The sequence below is a fragment of the Pangasianodon hypophthalmus genome, chromosome 5, assembly GCF_027358585.1.
Source record: "Pangasianodon hypophthalmus isolate fPanHyp1 chromosome 5, fPanHyp1.pri, whole genome shotgun sequence".
Classification (NCBI taxonomy): domain Eukaryota; kingdom Metazoa; phylum Chordata; class Actinopteri; order Siluriformes; family Pangasiidae; genus Pangasianodon; species Pangasianodon hypophthalmus.
This window is the reverse complement of record NC_069714.1, coordinates 25,551,307-25,571,919: the sequence shown is the minus strand read 5'-3', so window position 1 is coordinate 25,571,919 and position 20,613 is coordinate 25,551,307. Positions and strand designations below refer to the sequence as shown.

Sequence of the window (20,613 nt, the reverse complement as noted above, 5' to 3'; positions counted from 1 at the left end):
ATGTTGCACAGGTTTAACCATGTTCTCATTCGGAAAACACAAACACATAATATAATGAACTCAAGCTGTCACAAGCTGAACACAATCAACACACAATTACGCATGTGTTAACACTAAGTAAGAAAATTGATGACACACACATCAGAATCTCAGGTAATATAAAAAGGGCCACAGGTGATTATTTGCTTTGGAAAATGGACCCTATCGGTGAAAGAGCAGAAAGAGGTGGGAGACAGAGAGGAAGGGGAAGAGGAAGGAGAAGTGGAAGAGGAAGAGGAAGCGGCCAAAGAACATTTGTTCCTGACAAAATACGGGCAACATGTTGACCATGTTCTTGTGCATGGGATGACCATGAGGGAAGCCGGCCAACGAGTTCAGCCGAATGTGAGCAGATTCACAGTCGTGTCTATCATTCGAACATTTAGAGAAGAAAACATGTACCTGATATTTGCCAAAGACACTGTGCAGTAATCTACAGGGTTTTTATGCTATTTACCCAGTTAAAATTTAGATGAGAGAACCTTCACTGTTCTTCTGTGTACAGTACTGTATCACATGCTGTACATCCTTAAACACATAACTGTCAAATTGATATGTTGCTCAGTATTAGTTGTTGTTATATGTACTGTATTTTTGCAGAACTGAGAGGCGACTGCCTGGGGGAGAAAGACAACGTCTTCTGACAAAGGACCAAGAAACCGCAATTGTAAATATGGTCATTGCTAATAATGCAATTAGACTGCGTGAAATTAAGAGAAGAATTATTGAAGATCAACATGCCTTCTCAGAAATTGATCGTATAAGTATTTCTACAACTCATTAATGTGTTATTTACTGTAGTGCTGTAATGTGATAATGTACTCTTACAGGGAAAGTAGCCTCAGTATGTTGTAATTTGGGATAATGTAAGTTTCCATCGTGCTGTTCTGATCCACAATTGGTTCAATGACCATCCCAGATTTTCTACCATGTTTCTACCAGCATACTCCCCATTCCTCAGTCCCATAGAGGAGTTTTTTTCTGCATGGTGGTGGAAAGTTTATGATCGAAACCCTTACAAACGGGAAAACCTTTTGCAAGCAATGGAAGAGGCCTGTGGTGACATAGCTATAGAGTCGATCCAAGACTGGATAAGACACAACAGAGCATATTTTCCCCCCATGCCTTGCAAAAGAAAACATTTACTGTGATGTAGATGAAGGTGTGTGGCCTGATCCTGCCCAGAGACGTGTTGCTGAGGGTGCCGAGGATGCTGATCAGTGTTTTTTTTTTTAGTGTCAGTCTTTTGTTGCATACTGAGTTCATACTCAGTTCTTTACACTTTTTGTGTGTGCGCGTGTGTGTGTGTGTGTGTGTGTGTGTGTGTGTGTGTGTGTGTTGGGGGGGGGGGGGGGGGGGGGGGGGGGTATATAATATTATATTCCTGTAATTAAAAAAAATTCTAAATGCTTCTCCTTGTATTTTATTGTACCTTCACCCTTCCACTGATTCCTGATTACCAGGGAGAGGTTTTAGCAACAGTGTTTTGAATTGATCTGACTGGTGTTTTCTAGGCAGTGGAGTAGTCTGTGGATTTGTTAGGTTTGTACATTATCTGAGGCCAAAGTTGGATTTTGACTGAAGAGGACATGTTTTTGACTAGAATATTTGGTTTTGACCTGGAAGTTTAAGCTTTGTGAAGTGAAGTGAAGTGATTTGTGGCCAGGTATGGTGACCCATACTCGGAATTTGTGCTCTGCATTTAACCCATCTAAGTGCACACACACAGTAGTGAACACACACACACACACACACACCGTGAACACACACCCGGAGCACTGGGCAGCCTTTTTGCTGCGGCGCCCGGGGAGCAAGTTGGTGTATAGTTTTGAGATTGTGTTTATAGTTGTGAGAAAATGGTGAATTGTTTCATGAATTGTGTTAGCAATCGAGAAAACCTGTAAAAGTAGCTCATGAAGGAAATTGCTGAAAGTGTCGCTAGAGGGCGCTAACGCTGTTCTCTGAAGGAGAGTGAAAGCGGTGAGACTCTGTGCGCAGAGAGGGCGCGTGCTACAAGCTCGGGAGCGCGCGCGGGTGCCTCGGGAGCGCGCCGTGCCCGCGCTGCGCCCAGTCAGTCCGGAGCTGCTGCTGCTGCTGCTGCTTGCTGGTGCTGTAATGTAACGCCGAATGGCGGCGTGCTGAGGAGTTAACCGGAATAAAGCGAAGCAGTCTCATGTTGAGGAAGACCTCCGCGCTCCAGTGCACAGTGGATTCTAAGACTCGCCTATGCATTTCTATCCTATGCGATAAACACCGCCCACCCAGCTCTCAGGCGCCCTCCGTGATTTGCACCTCCAATCGGGTCTGAAAAAAAAAAAAGACACGCACCGGACAGCCATGGCCGAGCGCAGCTCGAGCGGCTTGATGATGATGATGATGATGGTGGAGCCGAGCCTCCCGGCGGAGGTGCGCGAGAAGCTGGCCGAGCTCGAGCTCGAGCTGTCTGAAGGTAAAGTTGCCGCTTCATTACCTTTCTCTTTTCTCCACACACACACACACACACACACTCTGCATTTCTCCCCTGCTGCATGTTGTGCCAGATGGTGAAGGTCACCAGATCTTCAGATCTTCTCCATCTCCATGAAGTCCCTTCCCCATGATCAGACACTGTAGTGCTTTAGTGATGAAGGCAAACCTCCATGAAACTTGTTCTCAGGTTTGACATGTTGGCTGTGAACGTCATGACTGAGCCTTTGCGTGTGTTCTTTTCTCTCTCTCTCTCTCTCTCTCTCTGTTTCTCTGCGTGTTTGATTTAAAAGCCCAGGGAGATGTTTTGGATCAGATTAAACCAATGCAGGTAAGTTATCTGATTCACTGAGTGCAGAAAACACTCCATGCATTGCATTTCCTTTTGTAGTTATGGGGAAAAGAAGCTAATGTGCTTTCACCCCTTCTCTCTCTCTCTTTCTCTCTCTCTCTCTTTGCAGAGCACATTTTTAGCTAAAGTGTGTCAACCTGCTATTTCGAGCTTCTTGACACCCTGTGTAACTCTGACTTCTGAAGCTCTTGGATAGTTTATGGAGCATTATGGAATGAACAGAGTGAATATATCTGATTTTTTTAGCATTGGACAAAAAATGTGATAAATCTTATCGGAGAAAAAGGCCGAGCTGCATGAAAGCCATGACTAGATGTTGATCAGGTATGAACATGCTAGGTGAGAAGCTGCTGAGGTTCGGTGAGCACATCAGCACATCAGCAGGTTCTACAGATTTGTGCCGAATATCCCACTGCGTTCCCGCTGCTATGCAAATGCACCAACTTAAACAACTGCACTGAGATTTGCATGACTGGCTGTAGCCTCTGGTCTGACCAGATCTTCAGCTTGCCACGGCAAGAGTTTCCTCCTGTGCAGAGGTTAAGCAAGTTTACAGTTCGGCTTTTATGTTGCTTCCTGCCCTTAGTTAGTTAGTTCCTTGTTTTGAGATTGATCTGGATTTTATGGTTCGAACTGTTTGGTGGTTTGTTGGACCAGCTGCATTGTTGTTGATGAATTAGTCAGCTTTTTCTTGATTGTTTGAGTTCATGGTGGTACATGGTGGTAGTGTTGCTCCCTCACTGTCTCAGGTTCAATCCTGAGCTCAGGTTACTGTCTACGCAGAGTTTCACATGCTCTACCTGCTTCTATATGGGTTTCCTCTGGGTTCTCAGGTTTCCCTCTATATCCCAAAACATGCTCGTATGTAGGTGGATTAACTCGAAGGTGCCCACGGTTGTGAGTCTGTGTATGAATGTGTGTGTGTGCATGGTGCTCTTTAATGGACTGGCATCCCATCCAGTGTGTATTCCAACCTCGAACCCAGTATTCCTAGGATCAACTGCCACCCTGACCAGGATCAAGTGGTTAGTAAAGACGACTGAATAGATGTTTGGACCATTTCTGGGGTTGGTCTGGTTTTGTTAAACGGTAGGTCAAGCCATTTTGGTTAATATAATAGAGTACAGTAGAGTACATTATGGTATGGTATACTATGGTATGGTTTTTTGGTGGTTGCTAAGCTTTTTTGGGGGGAAGTGGGGGATTAGTCAGTATTTTTCTATGTTTAGTTGTTTTTTGAGGGGGCTGGGGGGGTGGTAGTTAAGTTTACGAGAGTCATTGGGTAATATATGAGGTAGTGTTGGGCTGTTTTAATAGAGTTAGTTTTTACTTTTACTGGGGTCCTCGGGCATTTCCTGGGGTTACTTTAGCATTTTTGGGGTCCTAGGACATCAGGGGATTAGTTTAGCCTTTTTGGGGGTCATTGTGCATTTGATCAGATTAGCTGTGTTGTCTGTTTTCCTCTGGAATTGTATAAGGATAGATTTTTTTAAGGGGTGACCTTTTGTGGTCTTATTTTGGGTTGGTTGGGCTCTTTTAGGAGTCGGTCTACCTTCTACTATGGTTTCTATGGAGTTGGTCATTTTTTTAATAGTTGAAGGAATTTACTGAGGTTCATCAGCTTTTATTGCTGTTTTTGGGGGTTAGTCAGTGACATTTTGGGGGTAACATGCCTTTATAGGGGCTTGATATATCTCAGATTGCTGAATTGAGGTGCGTCTGCATTGCTTTTTGTTGATTGTGCTTAAAGACCACCTGAAATTAGAACTGACCTTTTTGTTGTTAGCTCATGACCTTGGATATATTGTCTGTGTTTCATCTGTATTCAACACATAAAACACAAGTCTTCTTTGTACATAAGCTTCCACTAAATTGCAGTGACTTTTTTAAATGGCTTGACTTTTGACTATGTCAACGTGAGAGTCTTAGGTGGGATGCATATAATAATAATAATAATAATAATAATAAGTAAAGACCTCAGCATCTGAGTTACTACCTCCATTTCCAGCTGCGCATATAGCTTCAAACACATATGACCTCACTCCTGGGATGAAACGTTTATCTTTCTGCACTAGCAGGATCTCGTCTGCTTCCGCCTCCTTTAATGAGCGAGCGGCTTCCACTGCTGAGTGCAGGAAATACGTCACAGAGAAATGTGTTCAAATTTCTGTTTCATGTTGAAACACTCTTAGCTACACTAGCTTGATCTTGAGTTTGAGGTGTTGTGTTTACTTTTTACACTTCTAGCTACACTAGCTTGATCTTGAGCATAAGGTGTTGTGTTGTGTTTACTTTTTACACTTTTAGCTACACTAGCTTGATCTTAAGCATAAGATGTGTGTACTTTTTATACTTTTAGCTACACTAGCTTGATCTTGAGTGTAATATGATTTGCTGCGTTTACTTTGTACACGATTAGCTACACTAGCCTGATGCTGAGTATAAAATGTTGTGTTGTTTTTATACGGTTAGCTACACTAGCTTGATCTTGAGTATAAGATGTTGTGTTGTTTTTACATGGTTAGCTACACTAGCTTGATCTTGAGTGTGAGGTGTTGTGTTTAATTTTTAACACACCATTTGTTTTTCAATTCAATTCAATTCATTTTTATTTGTATAGTGCTTTTTTACAAAGGTCATTGTCTCAAAGCAGCTTTACACAAACAAAAGTGAAGTGAAGTGTGTGTGTGTGACGTCTCTGATGAGCAAGCAGGGCGACGGTGGCAAGGAAAAACTCCCTGAGATGGTGATAGGAAGAAACCTTGAGAGGAACCAGACTCAACAGAGAACCCATCCTCATATGGGTTTACACTGTAGTGCGCGCGTGTGTGTGTACAATGTGTGTTTGTGTAGTCCATAGAAAACAGCTGAAGCGTCTTCGTGGCAGTGTGAAGCATTGCCGGTGGACAGGTCCAGAGTGAAGTGGGGGGAGGTCTGGATCACCAGCAGCTCAGGAGTGATGCTCATCTGGTCCAGAGCGTAGGGGGGTCTGGATCACCGGCAGCTCAGGAGTGTAGCTCGGCAGAAAGAGAAGGAAAGTGGTTAGCTACACTCACAGTCACCGTGTGGAGATGAAACTTAATGAGGAGTGCAGGGGACTCCGGCAGGACTAGCTATAACAGCATAACTAAAAGGAGAACCAGGGGGAAACACAGACGTGAGAGATCCCTGATATTTAAGGCATACAGTCACTCTGCCGTCACAAACCTGAGTGACTAACAAGAGTGAGGAAGACAGCATCCAAACACACCAGATCACCATAACACTCAACATCCACGAGTCCCCCAGATCTACTCCTTTGTCTAAAACACTAGTAGCTAAATGCTAGGTTAAATAAATAAGTCTTCAACTTCGACTTAAACACTGAGACCGTGTCTGCCTCACGTACATTAACTGGGAAACTATTCCATAATTTTGGGGCTGATGGTGCAACGGGTTTTAAATGGTTTGCTAAAGAAATTTGAATGGCGAGAACAAGGTGCATCTCACAAACTGTTGATGTAAATTGTTTGCAAATTGTCAACTGGAACATGGATATCAAAAATGATCAAACATTGCTGTGTGGTTTTACTTGTTTTTCCTCTTTGTTGCATGTCACTCTGACTTATTGTATATTCATAGTTTTGCAGCAAAGCTTGAAAAACAAATCAGGATGATGTGTGAGCTGCATTAGTATCTTGATCTGGGAGGAGACAAGGTGATCAGGGCTGGGTTATATGACAATAATAATAATAATAATAATAATAATGTAACACACTTATTCAACCATTTATTTTTTCATCACTCAACACTGGAACGTTACTGCGCTTTAAGTGTGTGTTTAACACACTACACCCCTGGGACCCTGGGAAGGAACATGGGAATGGGATGTTGTAAAGTGGGCTATAACAAACTTCTTTCCGTCAAGTAATGAAGACCAGCTGCATTCCAGAGCTACCGCTGTCATGTGCCACGCTGACACCACACTCACTGAGTGTTTATGACGGTGTTCGATCATCCAGCTCAAGCAAACTTGTGAACTTGTAGAAGGTTCTCCACTCATCTGACGAGCTTCATCAGTTCTACTGCATTTATTACTTTAAACCTGAAACCCCTGAAGCCAGAGCAGTGATTTTGTAAAAGTTATCTTCTCTTGAATGGCTGATACTGATGATATAGATTTGGGTATTTGGGACATAATCGTTACCATTGCACTAATTTCACAAGTTTTCCATTTAAACAGAATTTTCTAGTACGTCTGTATCCAATTGCTTTGGGGAGCGCTGTGTATGGACTCAGATTCTGACTACATAACACAAATTACATTAAATATTTATTTACAAAAACACAAACAGTTAAACGAAGACATAATTAGTTGTTTAAGAATGTGTCCTTGTGATATGACGGTTATGTAAGGAATGTAACGATGAATGTTTATTTTCCAATTATTTTCCAGCACATATCAAAGTGTTTTATTCCTCTTATACCACAGCGATTTTTTTTCAACAATTAACAATTTTTAATTTATTAAAGAACAACACATCATACAGTTTATCCGTTCATAGTTACATTTAGTATGAAACAAGTTAGTTCCTGTTAGCACTTACTTTATAGCAGCTATAAATGGTCATTTCCTCACCAGTCTCTTTTATTTTTCCCCCTTTTGAGGTTAATAAGACAAAAAAAAAGCAGCTTATCATGTTATCGCTCTGTCTCAAGGACTTTCCCATGTCAGAAACCTTAAATGAAGAGCTTTACTGTTGACTCTTACAAAGAGCTGGCACTGGAGACTCCTTCCAAAAATTTTTCCTTACAGAGGGAACTTCTGTCAGTGCTGCTGTTGTGTAAGGAATAACACACATGCTGTTATATGAAAATAATGCACGCTGGGGGTGGTGTGATACGGCATGAGGCGCAGGCGGAGTGCCGCTTCCCCACCAAAGCGCATTATTTTCGTATAACAGCATAGTCTGGAGTGTGTTATTCCGCTTATACCATGTTGATTTGTCAATGATAACAATATTTAATTTATTAATGGGTGACATGTTGCACATTTTAGTGATTTATAGATTTAGATTTAGATTTAATGATGTGAAATATCCGAGAGACAAGTTAGTTCCTGTTATATCCGTTATAGCTGCGATAAACAGTCGTTCCCTCACCAGCCTCTCTCTCTCACATACACACACACACACAGACGAAGCGCACCCTGTCAATTTAAACCGAGAAAACAGTGAAAATGGAGTGCGCTTACAACCGAGACTCTTTCCATAAATGTTAAATAATGTCTCCTAACAAAAAACTTCACCACATCAACAATTATAAGAATTACTTTGTTAAGCAGCAACCTGTTTTTAAATCCATTTATTATTAGTTTTAGATTACGTGGAGCGTCCGCCGTACAAGTCCCTGTGTATGAGCAGTTACTATAGAAACAATAATATATTAGAACGAGCGCATTAACATTAATGTTCGTGTTACAGTCGGAAATGCCCGTGCTGTTATACGAAAATAATGCAAATCTTCTGACCAATCAGATTCGAGCATTCAACCGTGCTGTGGTATAAGGAGAATTAATCAGCACCATCTGACCAATCACAGTCAAGAATTCAGCAGCGTTGTTGTGTAATAGAGGATGGAACAAGCTAACCGAAAACCTATCGCAATAAAACAAGCATGCGATAGTTATTCTTCAACATTGAATATTTTTAATGGTGTAAAGATGTGCAAGACGTCATTGTACATGCAGCTGGCTGGATAATGATGAGAAACGGCAAGATCGCTGCGTGTACGTTCTCCTGCTGTGACCCACATTGCGTATGATTAGCTGTGGGACTGGAGCAGAAGAAGACCTCATTTCTGCCAGCTTTAGCATGTCTTACTGTTACTGTCTATTCTATTGAGAGAGACAGCGAGACAGGAATAGCAGCAGAATACATCACCCAGTCCTGACATTTGCAGCAGTACTGTTATTTTTCCTCTCGAATATAAGAACTCGTTTGGTAGTAACCCATTTAAAATGAAGAAGTTTGCAGGGGACCGTAAGGAAGGTTCTGCCTGACTTGCAAATACATGCAGCTCCAGAATTATTTGCACCCTTGATAAAGATTGGTCATGAAAAAAATATATATACACACACACATACATACATATATATATATATATATATATATATATATATATATATATATATATATATATATATATATATAAATATATGGTTATTCTCAGTGTTCTCGAGAGATTTTTTTTAACCTGTCCCTGTTAAGGATACAAATATAATAGTGTATTTAGAAAAAAATGCAAAAATTAGTTTGAGATGTTCTTGTTTTTAATTTAATTGTTTGTAGTTTTTTATAGTTAGTTATAGTAAAATTTTATAGCTTGAAAATGATGAGTATTGAGTAGTGAGAATTCCTTTGCTAAACTCCGTATTTCGCTAGTTTGCTGAGCGAGATGGCGTGTTGCGTTATCACACCATCAGCTCTCAAATGCTGTTTTTTTTTTCAATTTAAGCTTTAATTGAAGGAAATTTATTGTAAGAAAAAAAAAAAAAAACCCTTATCAAAATATTTTTAACAAAACCACGTATAGTAGAATTATTGGCATGTGCTCTTCAAGCAGCTGGATGTGCACACGTAAGGCCTGGCTAATAAATGTAAAGATTTTAAGTCTTGCTAGTTTTATAGTTTTCTAATAAATTCAAGATGATTCAATGAGCCCTGATAATGTGACATCCCCATTTTCTTTTCACATCTACAGCTAAACTTAGGTGTTTTTTTTCTAAAACAATATATCAGTTAAGGAACATCAGCGAAGTTACCAAACTATCCCATGTTAACATTAGCAAGCTAACCAGTTAGCTTGGATAATAGTGCCTTTCTTTCTTCTATGTGAGTTAGCAAGCTAGGTCATTTTATGCAAGTTGTGTAATTATTGTGTAATTAAAACCAGTAGCAGGGTTAGCTAGCCAGCTGGCTATGATCAGGCTATTATACTGTATAATCAAACCCACTAGCTAAACTGGCGCGGTTTATAATTTGCTTATTTGCGAGTTCACTTGGCGTCACTTTACTAAAAGTGGATTTTTTTGGTGTTCATAGTCAGTCTCGCTTTCTAGTAAGGTTTTATCACTTTATTTGTGTAGGAGGAAGAATTCTGTGACCATTGTGTAACAATCCGGAGTACTAGCATTTCTCCAAACCTTATGTCGTAGCTTTCTCCGGCTCTGTGTGTTCTGTCTGTTTTTTATCCAACTATGTCACACTTGTTTCTGGTAATTTGGGGCAAATTCACTCTTGCAGCACTTGTAACTGTCAGCTCTTTTAACGGTTCTGTGTCTCGAACTGGATTCCGTGTCACTTGTAAGCCGCTTTGGATGAGCGTGTTTGCCCCATGAATAAATGTAAATGTCACATGCTGTGCTTTTCTATTTATAAAACGTCTGTATAGAATTTCTGACACATTAAGTGCTTCGATCCAAATGTTTTACAGATTTTAGCCTCGTAAAATTGCTGCTTGTTGTTTGGTTAATCACTTTAAAGGGCATTTCCCGGTATCTAATAGGAAAAGTATGTAGTACAGATGGATCCTGTGAGTTGTATGTGAATTCTTGTGCCTTCGTACCAATTAGGGCTCGGTTGAACATCCTGAAAAGGAGCAACAAGGTTTTCCATCACCGTTATAGCATTTGTTTTATTTGCAGTATCTATACATATCTTTCAATTCTGTCCGTTTCAGACTCAGTGTACTAACAGGGGAACGTAGCCCTGCTTGTTTGATGGTTGATGAAGAACAATGTACATTTTAATGAGTGTGTGTTTCTATTTTTATGCATGATGCATGGTGGGAATCAGAACAACAAGCTAAACTGGTATCCTCTTCCTGTTTATGTACATGTCATTTCCTCTCTCTCGCTCTTGCATTCTGATTGGCTGTCTGATTCTCCTGTGTTTTTTTTCCGTAGTATTGCCCACAGGTGTCAGTTGTTATCATTTTCTTTCCTTAGTTAACATCGATTTGAATTTCAAACACTAAAACGCACATGATTAACAACTTTATAGCAACACCGTCATTAGTGCTTTCCATATTTTACATATATCTGTGAGAACATTGCACTTCATGTACACTTGTTTTGTTCGTATGTTTATTCAATATAGATTCCTTATCTTAGGAGTTGCAGAATTCAAGTACATATTTTGGATATGTAGGAACCATATGGGTAAAATCACCACTAGATAAAACCACTGCCTGGTGTCAGCTAGGTCGAACCTTTACCCAGAGGTGTTCATTAGCGTTCCTCAGTGGCATTTCCCACTTCCCTGTGTAATGAGTATATTTTCTCTCACACCAGCACACTGAGATTCCCACCTGAAATACTGCTTATTAGCGTCTGCGCTGGTATCCTGGAACCCCAGAGCATTATTATGGGATGACTCTGTGCCTGTGTTAAGCTGAAGGCTTGTCTTCACTTTGCTTTTGGTATTCTGGATGTTGTTTAAAGTGAGGATAATACCTAACCCAGGCACAGGCCTGATTAATGGTACCGTTTAAAATGACAGGGCTCGGAGTTTGTTCTGTAATTTACTCCTGTCTGCTCAGCTTTTAGGAAACCATGTTCAGTCAGATTACTCTTTTATAATAAAAAAGAAGAAGAAGGGTAAATGTAGAATCATTAACAATTGTTGTATTTCATGTATTTCGTGAGTGTTTTCCCCTAAGAGAGGTTATAAGTAGGACCACTTCAGGAAGCTAAGAACTTTTAACTATCCAAAAAAACCTCTAAAGACTTTTTTTTAGTGTTTGCAGTCTAATGAAAATCAAAGGATGAGTCTCAATAACTTTCTGTCTCTATTGGGGAAAACTCTACAGGAATAGACGTCACATTAATACCATGATGGTGCAGTTGAGTAAAAGGTTGTGAGCTTGAGTCTCAGAAACACTATTGGACCATTATGGTATATTCACACTGCTTTTTTGTTCTACTTTCCATTCATTTTTTTTTGAGACAGACAAAAATCCAGACATTTCAGAACGTCAGAACTTAATGCAAATATTGCTGGTTGATGTCTAGTAAGATTGTTTAATGTGGCTTGGGTTTCCTCAAGTGTCATTACCACAGTACAAGATGGAGGAAAAGCACAACATGATAAGAGCACCACAGTGACAAAAAAAATCCCCAAACAACCAATGCGTTACATTGATTTGAAAGTTTAATTTATTCACTCGAATGCACACTGAGTGGGAGATAAATAAGTTAATTAAAATGAAGGCTCATTTAAATCATACTGTACATGCTGGATGAAACTAAATTCATTTTGAAACATGAATATACATAGAAGATTTACTATATGCAGTCTGGTTTAATTTGTGTTTCATTGAGGCGTATACTTCACTCTGGACTTTCATTTCAAGACACGCTCTCAAAGCAGCTACCTGCTGGCAATAGAACTATTTTAGTTTGCTTTAGTCTGAATGTTCAGGTAATCAAGGCAGGAATTCATCTACCACATGCTTTTATTCAAACCGACTAACAAGTAGGACACAATCCAAGCGCAAAGCTAAATCGTTGAGGATTAGGTCTCAACACACGCTCTGGTAGTTCTGAGATCTGAGATGTGATCTTATCAATCACATCTGCGGTGTAGGAGGGTTTTATGACCATTAAAACTTGGTTCGATCGGCCGAAGAGATTTCCGAGAACTGCTTTTGAATTATTCATCTACGTGGACAGATTTACTTCACTGATTACATGAAACATTTTTGCTGATTGCAGGTATAGAAATAACTCACAATGCTTCCTAACCCAGTTCTCCCATTGTCCTATTTGCTTTCTGTCGTGTCGATTATTTATTAATGCGTACAGTGGATTGAGGAGTCGCACTGATGCCGGTTCCTCAAGCCCCATCTCTCAGCTTTATTGTTATTGATGCCGAGATGCTGCTGGAATAGATGAGCTTTCAGTACTAAATGCTGATGCGTCACAGTACACACATTAATCACATATACAGTTTGTTAGACGAGATGTAGCAACGAAATGGACGTTTTTTCTCTGAGAAAAATGCAGATTCATTAGGAAGAATTTGGTGTCATTTTCCAGCAGCTGTAAGGAAAATGGGTAAGGAATAAAACATTTTGTGGTTTCTGTTATAGGAAAATAATCAACGTCGGAGTGGTACGGCAGATTTCCTGTTATCTCCCTGAAGCTGATTGTTTTCCTATAACGTCTCAAAGTGTTTTATTTCCCTTACACCACAGCAGTTTGCCAACAGTTACATTTTTATTTATTACTGAATGAAACATTTTACTATTTATTCATTTATAGTTACAGTTAATGTTGTTGAAAGTCCACAAAACATGTTAGTTCCTGTTATCACTTACATTATAGCAGCACCTTATTATGATGCTTATGATGCTTATTACCAAGCCAATAACAGTCAAAGAGATTATCTTCTTTTCTCAGATCTATCTGTTTTAATCATAGCTATCATGATGCAAAGACAATTCAGCAAAATTTGTCTTAAATAAAATCACATATGGCAGCTTTAAGTCTTGGAATAAGTTTCATTTCTGTGTTTCTGATAGCAGGCATATTGATCAAAAAAACTCATAAAACTGGTGCTCTTACAGTAATATCTGTGGTTGTTATTGCTGTGTGCAGTGGGCTGCGGTTCAGAGACTGCTTCAGGCCATGAAGCTCCAGCGTGTTCATTACGGGAGCTGTGAATGATGCGAATGTGTGTGTGTGTGTGTGTGTGTGTGTAACATTGTGTGTTATGGCTAGATGAAAGCGAGTGTCTGGTATACAGCCTGAAAAGATAAATAAGTGAGATTTGCTCTCGCTGTGTCTCTGAACTCGGGAAAAACCGCTCATTAAAAAAATGTTTTCAGCATCATCAGTGTGTTTCTTATACTTCAAGCGAACTCGAATGTATTTCTGTAATGCCTTTTGTAATTAAATATGCCTCAAAGCAGCTTCATAAAGAAGTAAAACAGAAAAGGAAGTATATATAAAACAAGATAGAACACTACAATAAAGTAACTAGTATTAAAAGCTTTGAGGTCAGCTACTTTTAACCGTTGCTCAGACTCGGAAGAAGCTCAAAGGTGACCAGGCCTTTTCTGTATGTCGCAGCTCTGAGATTGTGGAACAGCTTACCGTTTTTTATAAAGGCATTCCCACCATAGACATTTTTAATTAGAATCTAAAAATATAGTTATCTTCTCAGGCATTTGAAGGTCTTTAAGATCTATAGTATTAGGTCTTCTGTTTTTGTCCTGTCTTTCATCTGTGGTTTTGTCTTTCAATGTTTTTATTTCTCCTTTTCTCTTTTACTGCTTTAGTTTTATTCTGTTTATTCTTTTTTATTCTTTTATTTGAATTTTTTTTTGTCTTTTATTCCATTGCCCAAATTTAGCCACGATGATGTACAGCACTTTGGCTAACACTTGCTGTTTTTTAAATGTGCTATATGAATAAAGATTTATTTAGACTTGACTAAAAATAGTGATAATGTTTATAGTCCTCTAAGTTGCAAATATTATGCAGCCAAGTGTGTTATACAAACTCCACGGGGAACTGGGTACGTCCTGCAGAACCACCTTAAAATGCCACCTTCAAATGGCACTAGCTTTGAGTTAAACTTACTAGCACTGTAATTATATAGTCCTTTGCAGTTTATAGACTGTATATGATTATTACAGTGAAGCACAACTGAACCAGGGCTGTAAAACAAAGTGATTATTCTTCCTTATTGGTTCCTTATCATAGCCATTAGAAAACAATCCATTTGGGTAGATAAATATGTGTGTAAGCTTAGCGTAAGTAATAAAATATAAAATAAATATTAATAATAGTCAGTTTGTTTTGTTATGGCTAATAATAATAGTCATAATAAAATAAAAATATTAATAATTATCCAGTTATTACATAATATGTTTTAAATTCTTAGCTCCCTGTGTTTACACTAGCAGGTGCAGATATCGCTTGTAGTTTGTCTCTTGTGGGTGTGTAGTGCCTGCTACCGTAGCTATATATAGCTTCTGAAGCTAATTAGTTAAACAGAAATTAAGTAATATACTAATATACTAATCAATGTGAAAGTGTGTGTTTGATTTACAGGTTACAGGCTAGGATTTGCACTAGCTTCACTGGCAGACTGGCAAAGCAATCTAATGCTGCGTTAGAGGCGAAGTTGTAATTCCCCACCTACAACCGGGAAAAACCACTGAAAACGCTCTCTCATGTTGCAATTTCAACTTGTCAACTTGGGGTAACCTTGTCAACTACCAGTTCCTTCGACGTTTACAGTGTGACGTCAAATCAACATGGCCGCTCAGACTGTGAACAGTGTAAAGTCCCTCTTCTTTACTTTTAAATGAGTTTATAGCAGTATTGGCTTTAGATCAGTTAATATACAGACACAGTACTTGGTTTAATTTGTAACACTGACCATACTAAACACTGTTTGAGAAGATCATCAACATTGGAGTTATCACTAACGTTAGCCGGCAAGCTTGTTGCTAAGCTACTCGCTATTGTCTGCTGTTGTTGCTGTGCTGCAGTTGCAGTCCTAAATGTTGCATAAATACGTTTAAAGTTCATTATAGTAGAATAGAACTAGTAAAAGTGTGATAAAAGTAGCGTTTTCACTTCGTACGTTGAACATCCCGAGGTGGGAAATGACGATATTACAGCTTACAGCTATACCTACTGACCAGCTCCAACGATCTCTACTACTTCCTTCCAAGCTTTATTTTTCTTTGTAATGTCTATATACTCTTTTAGTGAGAGGTTGTATATAAGATGAAACCATATATGTTTACGCTATACGTTTCTCTTCCATTTTTGCGCATCACACAGTATTTGTTTGCAGGCAGGAACGAAATTTTGAATTAATGTTGGACGACACTCACCATAAATATTGATCTGAGGAATCATTTGAGCTAGTTGCTTGGATTTGTCGCTTTGCCGTGTCATACCTAATTAACAGAGAATAGAGAAAATCTCAGTTTGCTTGTTGTTTGTCAGGCTTTCGGTTTGTCGCTTGCCTTTGTTGCTGAAATTGTGTCTCGTGAATGTACAGAGAAAATGCATGACTGCCTGTTGCTTTGTTGCAGATTTGTTTGAAAAACGTAATATTTTATTATATATCGATGGATATCAACTATATGCTTCAATCAAAAGCAAAGATTTGACTGTCAGGATATCACTCATCACCTACTTACATCAATGACCACGAAACCCCTACTATTATAACAAGAACAACCAACCAATCACAACACAACTGCACCCTTAGAGCTACACCACATAGCCATAGCCATATCACATACCTGTAGACCTTCGTTAAAACATTCACTCACACACACATGCAAACCCAATGGTATGGTAGATTGTTAGTATTAGTCACTATTCTGTTTTTGTTTTGTTAGTATTAGTTCGTATTCTGTCCTCTTGCCAGGATCTTGTTGCTTTGTGAAGCATAATGTTAGACATTTCACTATCCTACTTCCTACTATCGTTTTACAGCAAAGTAATTAAACAGTTCTTTTTTATTCATACAAATACTAGCTTAAAAGCTAAAATGTATTCAGTATGTTAGTGTACTTATTAAAAATATTTGGTATGTCCCATCTTTTTACCTAAAAAGAATGATTCATTCTTCTATTTATTTTTCAATACAATAATGTGACAAAAAATGAACTACTCTTAACTTTCAGTACTTTTGAATCTCATTTACATAAACGCTCACAATGTGGACATGGTTTTATGCCTATAGACGAGTCAAACTGCATTAAATTCATGTACTAGATGAGCTGTTTTACTTAATAGGTAGTGAATTGTCTGTAGCCTTCTTGCTAACACATTGGAATTTAAAATAGAAATTTGGTGTTAAAAACATAAAATACATCAGCAGCTAGAATTACAGTATAAGATGAAGATGTTTGGTATCATGGTATGCCCATGGTATGCCCAGTCTACAGTAAAAGCAACACATTGTGTAGCCTTGTTTCATCATTAAAACCTATTCCAAATATTTACATTATTATTATGTAGTTTTTTTTTAATGGAGTATGTTGGAATAAAAGGTGGGGGAAATATGAGTGGGGAAATGACTCTGGGATGCTACTCACGCTTGAAGCCATTGACCTGGATTTGGTTCAGCTGTTGAGAGATGAGCACAGGAAGATGAATGACCAACGTTAGCTCCTGCTGGGAGCTACTCTCTCTTTCCTTTCTCTCATCCTGTCTTTTCTCTCTCTCTCTCTCTCTCTCTCTCTCTCGGTAAAGATTTATTTTTCCATCTTTCCCCTTCTCCTACTCTCGTTTTTGCTGCCTCATTTCACTCTTTCTCCAGACTATATTGTAGACTATCATGCTATGGTCAGAAGTCATTGTGTGTTCTCTGTTCAAGCCTGCAGTTAAAAAAGTGTAATCTCAGAGTAAAAGTCTAACACTCATGTGATGTGTTTAGTGTTAAAGCTGACTTGATTACGTGACTATCATCATAAGGATTTATATTAGAAAAGAAAGATGGAATCAGGATATATTAGTTTTTGGTATTTAATGAAATAAAAACAGTCCCCAGTAATGACTCAGAATTTTGGACCCCACTGCATCCCTTTCTTGCTTCTACCGTGTATGTAATTATATTCCCATCTGTTTGTTTGGCCTTTTCCTTTTTCTCTCCAGAGTCATGTTTCTCAAACGGCTACCATAAGCATCTGTCTCTGAAGTTTACACTTTACAGCTTGGCCGGCTTAAACTGAAGATGATTTTTCCAAGAACTTGTCCAGCCCAATGTAAACTGTGGTCTGGAGTCTGTGATTCCAGCATGAAATTCCGAACAACACATAGTCTTTCTGGGATTTCTCATTATCAAAGAAAGATGTCTGAACTTGAATGGCAGTTTCTGTTTTCTATAAATAGCTTTCTCAGAGAGTGATGAAGGGAACTGTGAGAAGAAAAAAAGATGCAAAGTCTGTGAGGCATTGTGTTAAAATGTCTCATCCCCATTTTCAACCACTCATCCCAGTTTTCAACTACATCTAGATGTATAAACACAAGAATATACAGTGTATACCCATTATATCTCCAACAAACAGCAAAAAACACCTAACCAATAAATAAATAATCACTAACAAACATCAAGAATCTCCAACAAACACCTTTACACACCAGCAGTCACCATCAATTACCAAGATTCTCCAACAAATATTAATAATATCCATTAAGCACTTCAGGTTTCTATCAAAACACTAATGTACACCATCAAACACAAGCAAGCTCCATTTTCACCAACTGGCAGAAACACCATTAACTTCCATTAGACACCAAGTTTCATCAAAATCTTAAAAAAAAAAAAAAAAAACACAGCTAAAAGACAACTTTCTTCTTTAAAACAGACACCAAAAACACAACATTCATGAACAATCTTAAACCAGCACCAACAAAAATACTACAGTGTATATTCGAACACCCAAACCAACCTCTGATAAACATCATCAAACAAGCAAATGTAATCAAAATCCATGATTGTCCAGCAAATTCTAACAATCTTGATTAAGCACCACCAGTTTCTGTCAAAACGCCAACATACCAACATACAGTCAGTTTCTATCATTTAAAAAAAGACCATCAGTCTCCATCAAACACCATCAGTCACTACTGGATACCAACTATCATACTCAAACATACTCAACTGAAGACCAATACGCAGCTCCAGTAAACTTTTACTAAAACATTATCAAACACAGAGAATCTCCAACATTTCTCCCATATCTCCCATTAACACCATCGCACTCCAACAGTTCCTTTAAATACCAAGTCTTTATTGCAGCACATACCATATATACACCATCAGACACCATTAAACACCAAGAATCTCCATTAAACACCAACAGTCTCTATCAAACACTAACAATTTCCTCTCAGCACTAAAACAAGCACCAACATGGTATGAAATCTGTCTCTCTCCTTGGTGCCCTTTGTGCTTTTCACAACTTTCTGAGGCATTAAATAGACTTTAAGTGTTGTGGTGGTAAAAAGACTTTAAATGTTGTGGTGGTAAAAAGACTTTAAATGTGGTGGTAAATCGACTCTAAATGTTGTGGTGGAAAATAGACTCTAAATGTTGTGGTATTTTTGCTAAGATGGCAGAAAACGCAGACGTATTCGGGTGAAACGTTCTCGTCTTGGAGATTGTCTTGCAACGGCAATGATGCGTGAAATCACAGGAGCACAGCAGAGCCTCCTGATTGAGAGAGTGAGGATGGAACACACAGGAGGAAACAGAGAATTCCCTTTTGCCCACTTGCAGTCCGTTGTTCCACATTTAGGAAATGGAAAAAGGACAAACAGCCGCACACTCAACACAAAGTGCATGCTTATTCATTTTTTTTTTTAAAGGATGTTTATGAATCGACAACACTCACCAGATGTGGGACTTTTGGAAAGCTGCTTTGGAAACTAGAAGATGATGTTGCTGGGCTAAACATGTGTACTGTTGTTACATGCTGAACCCTTTTGCTAGATCCTTTTGTTTGTCTTCCATCTCTGTCTGCCGTGTTGTATCAGTGTCACTGCTACAGTCACGTGATTGGTCTGTAGAAATTTCAGGTTATCAGGTTCAAGGCTGTGTCCTGCCTCCTTGTTAAACCTACCCAAATGTTATGAAAGTCGTTGACATTCAGGAGGGACAGAGTGACTTTGCTTCCTGGATTTTATGTAGTATTGTATGAAAAACTAATAGTTTGTCTCATGTTCTGAAATATGGCATTAAATATTTGTGTAAAATAGTAAATATAGCTCAACAATAGAAAATAATTTGACACATTTATCGCACTTTTTCGCTATATGTTACCTAACTTTTAAGCTTAACCAAACTTTGAAAACATTTAGCCTTGTTTATGTTTCTTCCATTAAGATTCAGGTTTTCTGTGCAAATTCAAAATTCACTACACTATAGCAGGTAGCACCACATACACTCGTGTCTGGATTATGCTTCTGTTTACACTTCACCTGTGATTGGCAGCACACTGCACATGACCTGGCTCTTCCTGCTCGGCTTGGATTTATGAATAATGGGATTGTTATGAAACTCAGTGGTTGTGGGCAGGGAGTGAGAGCGAAGCATTGTTGTATTGTGTGTGTGTGTGTGTGTGTGTTAATTGGGGGGGATTTTAGCCTGACTCTGGAATGTACCATTACCAGAAGGTACCAGACTTTCACTATGAAGAGGGAGGAGTTGTGAGTGGGTGGTTTCTTATAAAAGGGAGTTATGCCTTTTGGAAAAGATTGTGTCAGGCTTATTATGTTTAGCTGTTCTGCTGATGAGGTCATGGTGTTGTTTCTTACTTATTCACATTTTGATGCCACAAGTGTGTTATTTGTGTTAAAGTTGGGAAAATCAGAACTCTTTGAAACACAAGGAGCACTCCAACTCATTTGTCAAATAAATCTAATGTATGATTTACAATACCATGATAAGGAACTTTGAAATAGATTAGTAATACTGTTTAACCAGTATATGATGATGTCATAAAAATATTTCCACGTCCCCTGCAAGATCCCCTACTGTCCCCTACTGAGTTGCTCTATGCAATCCTCAGCAGATTGTGAGTTTGAATCCCAACAATGCCATAGCCATCCGTGATCAGGGAGTCCAGTAGAGCCGTGCTTTCTGGGTGAGAGGGATGGCGTTACTCACTCTCCCCTGCCAATAAGAGCAACATTAACCAGTCGTGGAAGCGTGTCCTAATGTATGCGGAAGAGGGTA

At 38.9% G+C, this 20,613-nt stretch overlaps 1 protein-coding gene across 4 annotated transcripts in view; it reads left to right on the top strand.

The window, feature by feature from the left end:
- Nucleotides 1–2,068: 2,068 nt before the first annotated feature.
- Nucleotides 2,069–20,613, top strand: part of dip2a (disco-interacting protein 2 homolog A) — a 123,255-nt gene continuing 104,710 nt past the window's right edge. For 3 of the 4 annotated variants that reach the window (XM_053234619.1, XM_026947278.3, XM_026947286.3), the window contains exon 1: nt 2,070–2,488. In XM_053234619.1, the coding sequence (XP_053090594.1) occupies nt 2,377–2,488 (112 nt within the window). In that variant the 5' untranslated portion in view covers nt 2,070–2,376. Of the gene's footprint in view, nt 2,489–20,613 lie in introns of all 4 variants that reach the window. The other variant, XR_004578269.2, reaches the window with a different exon arrangement.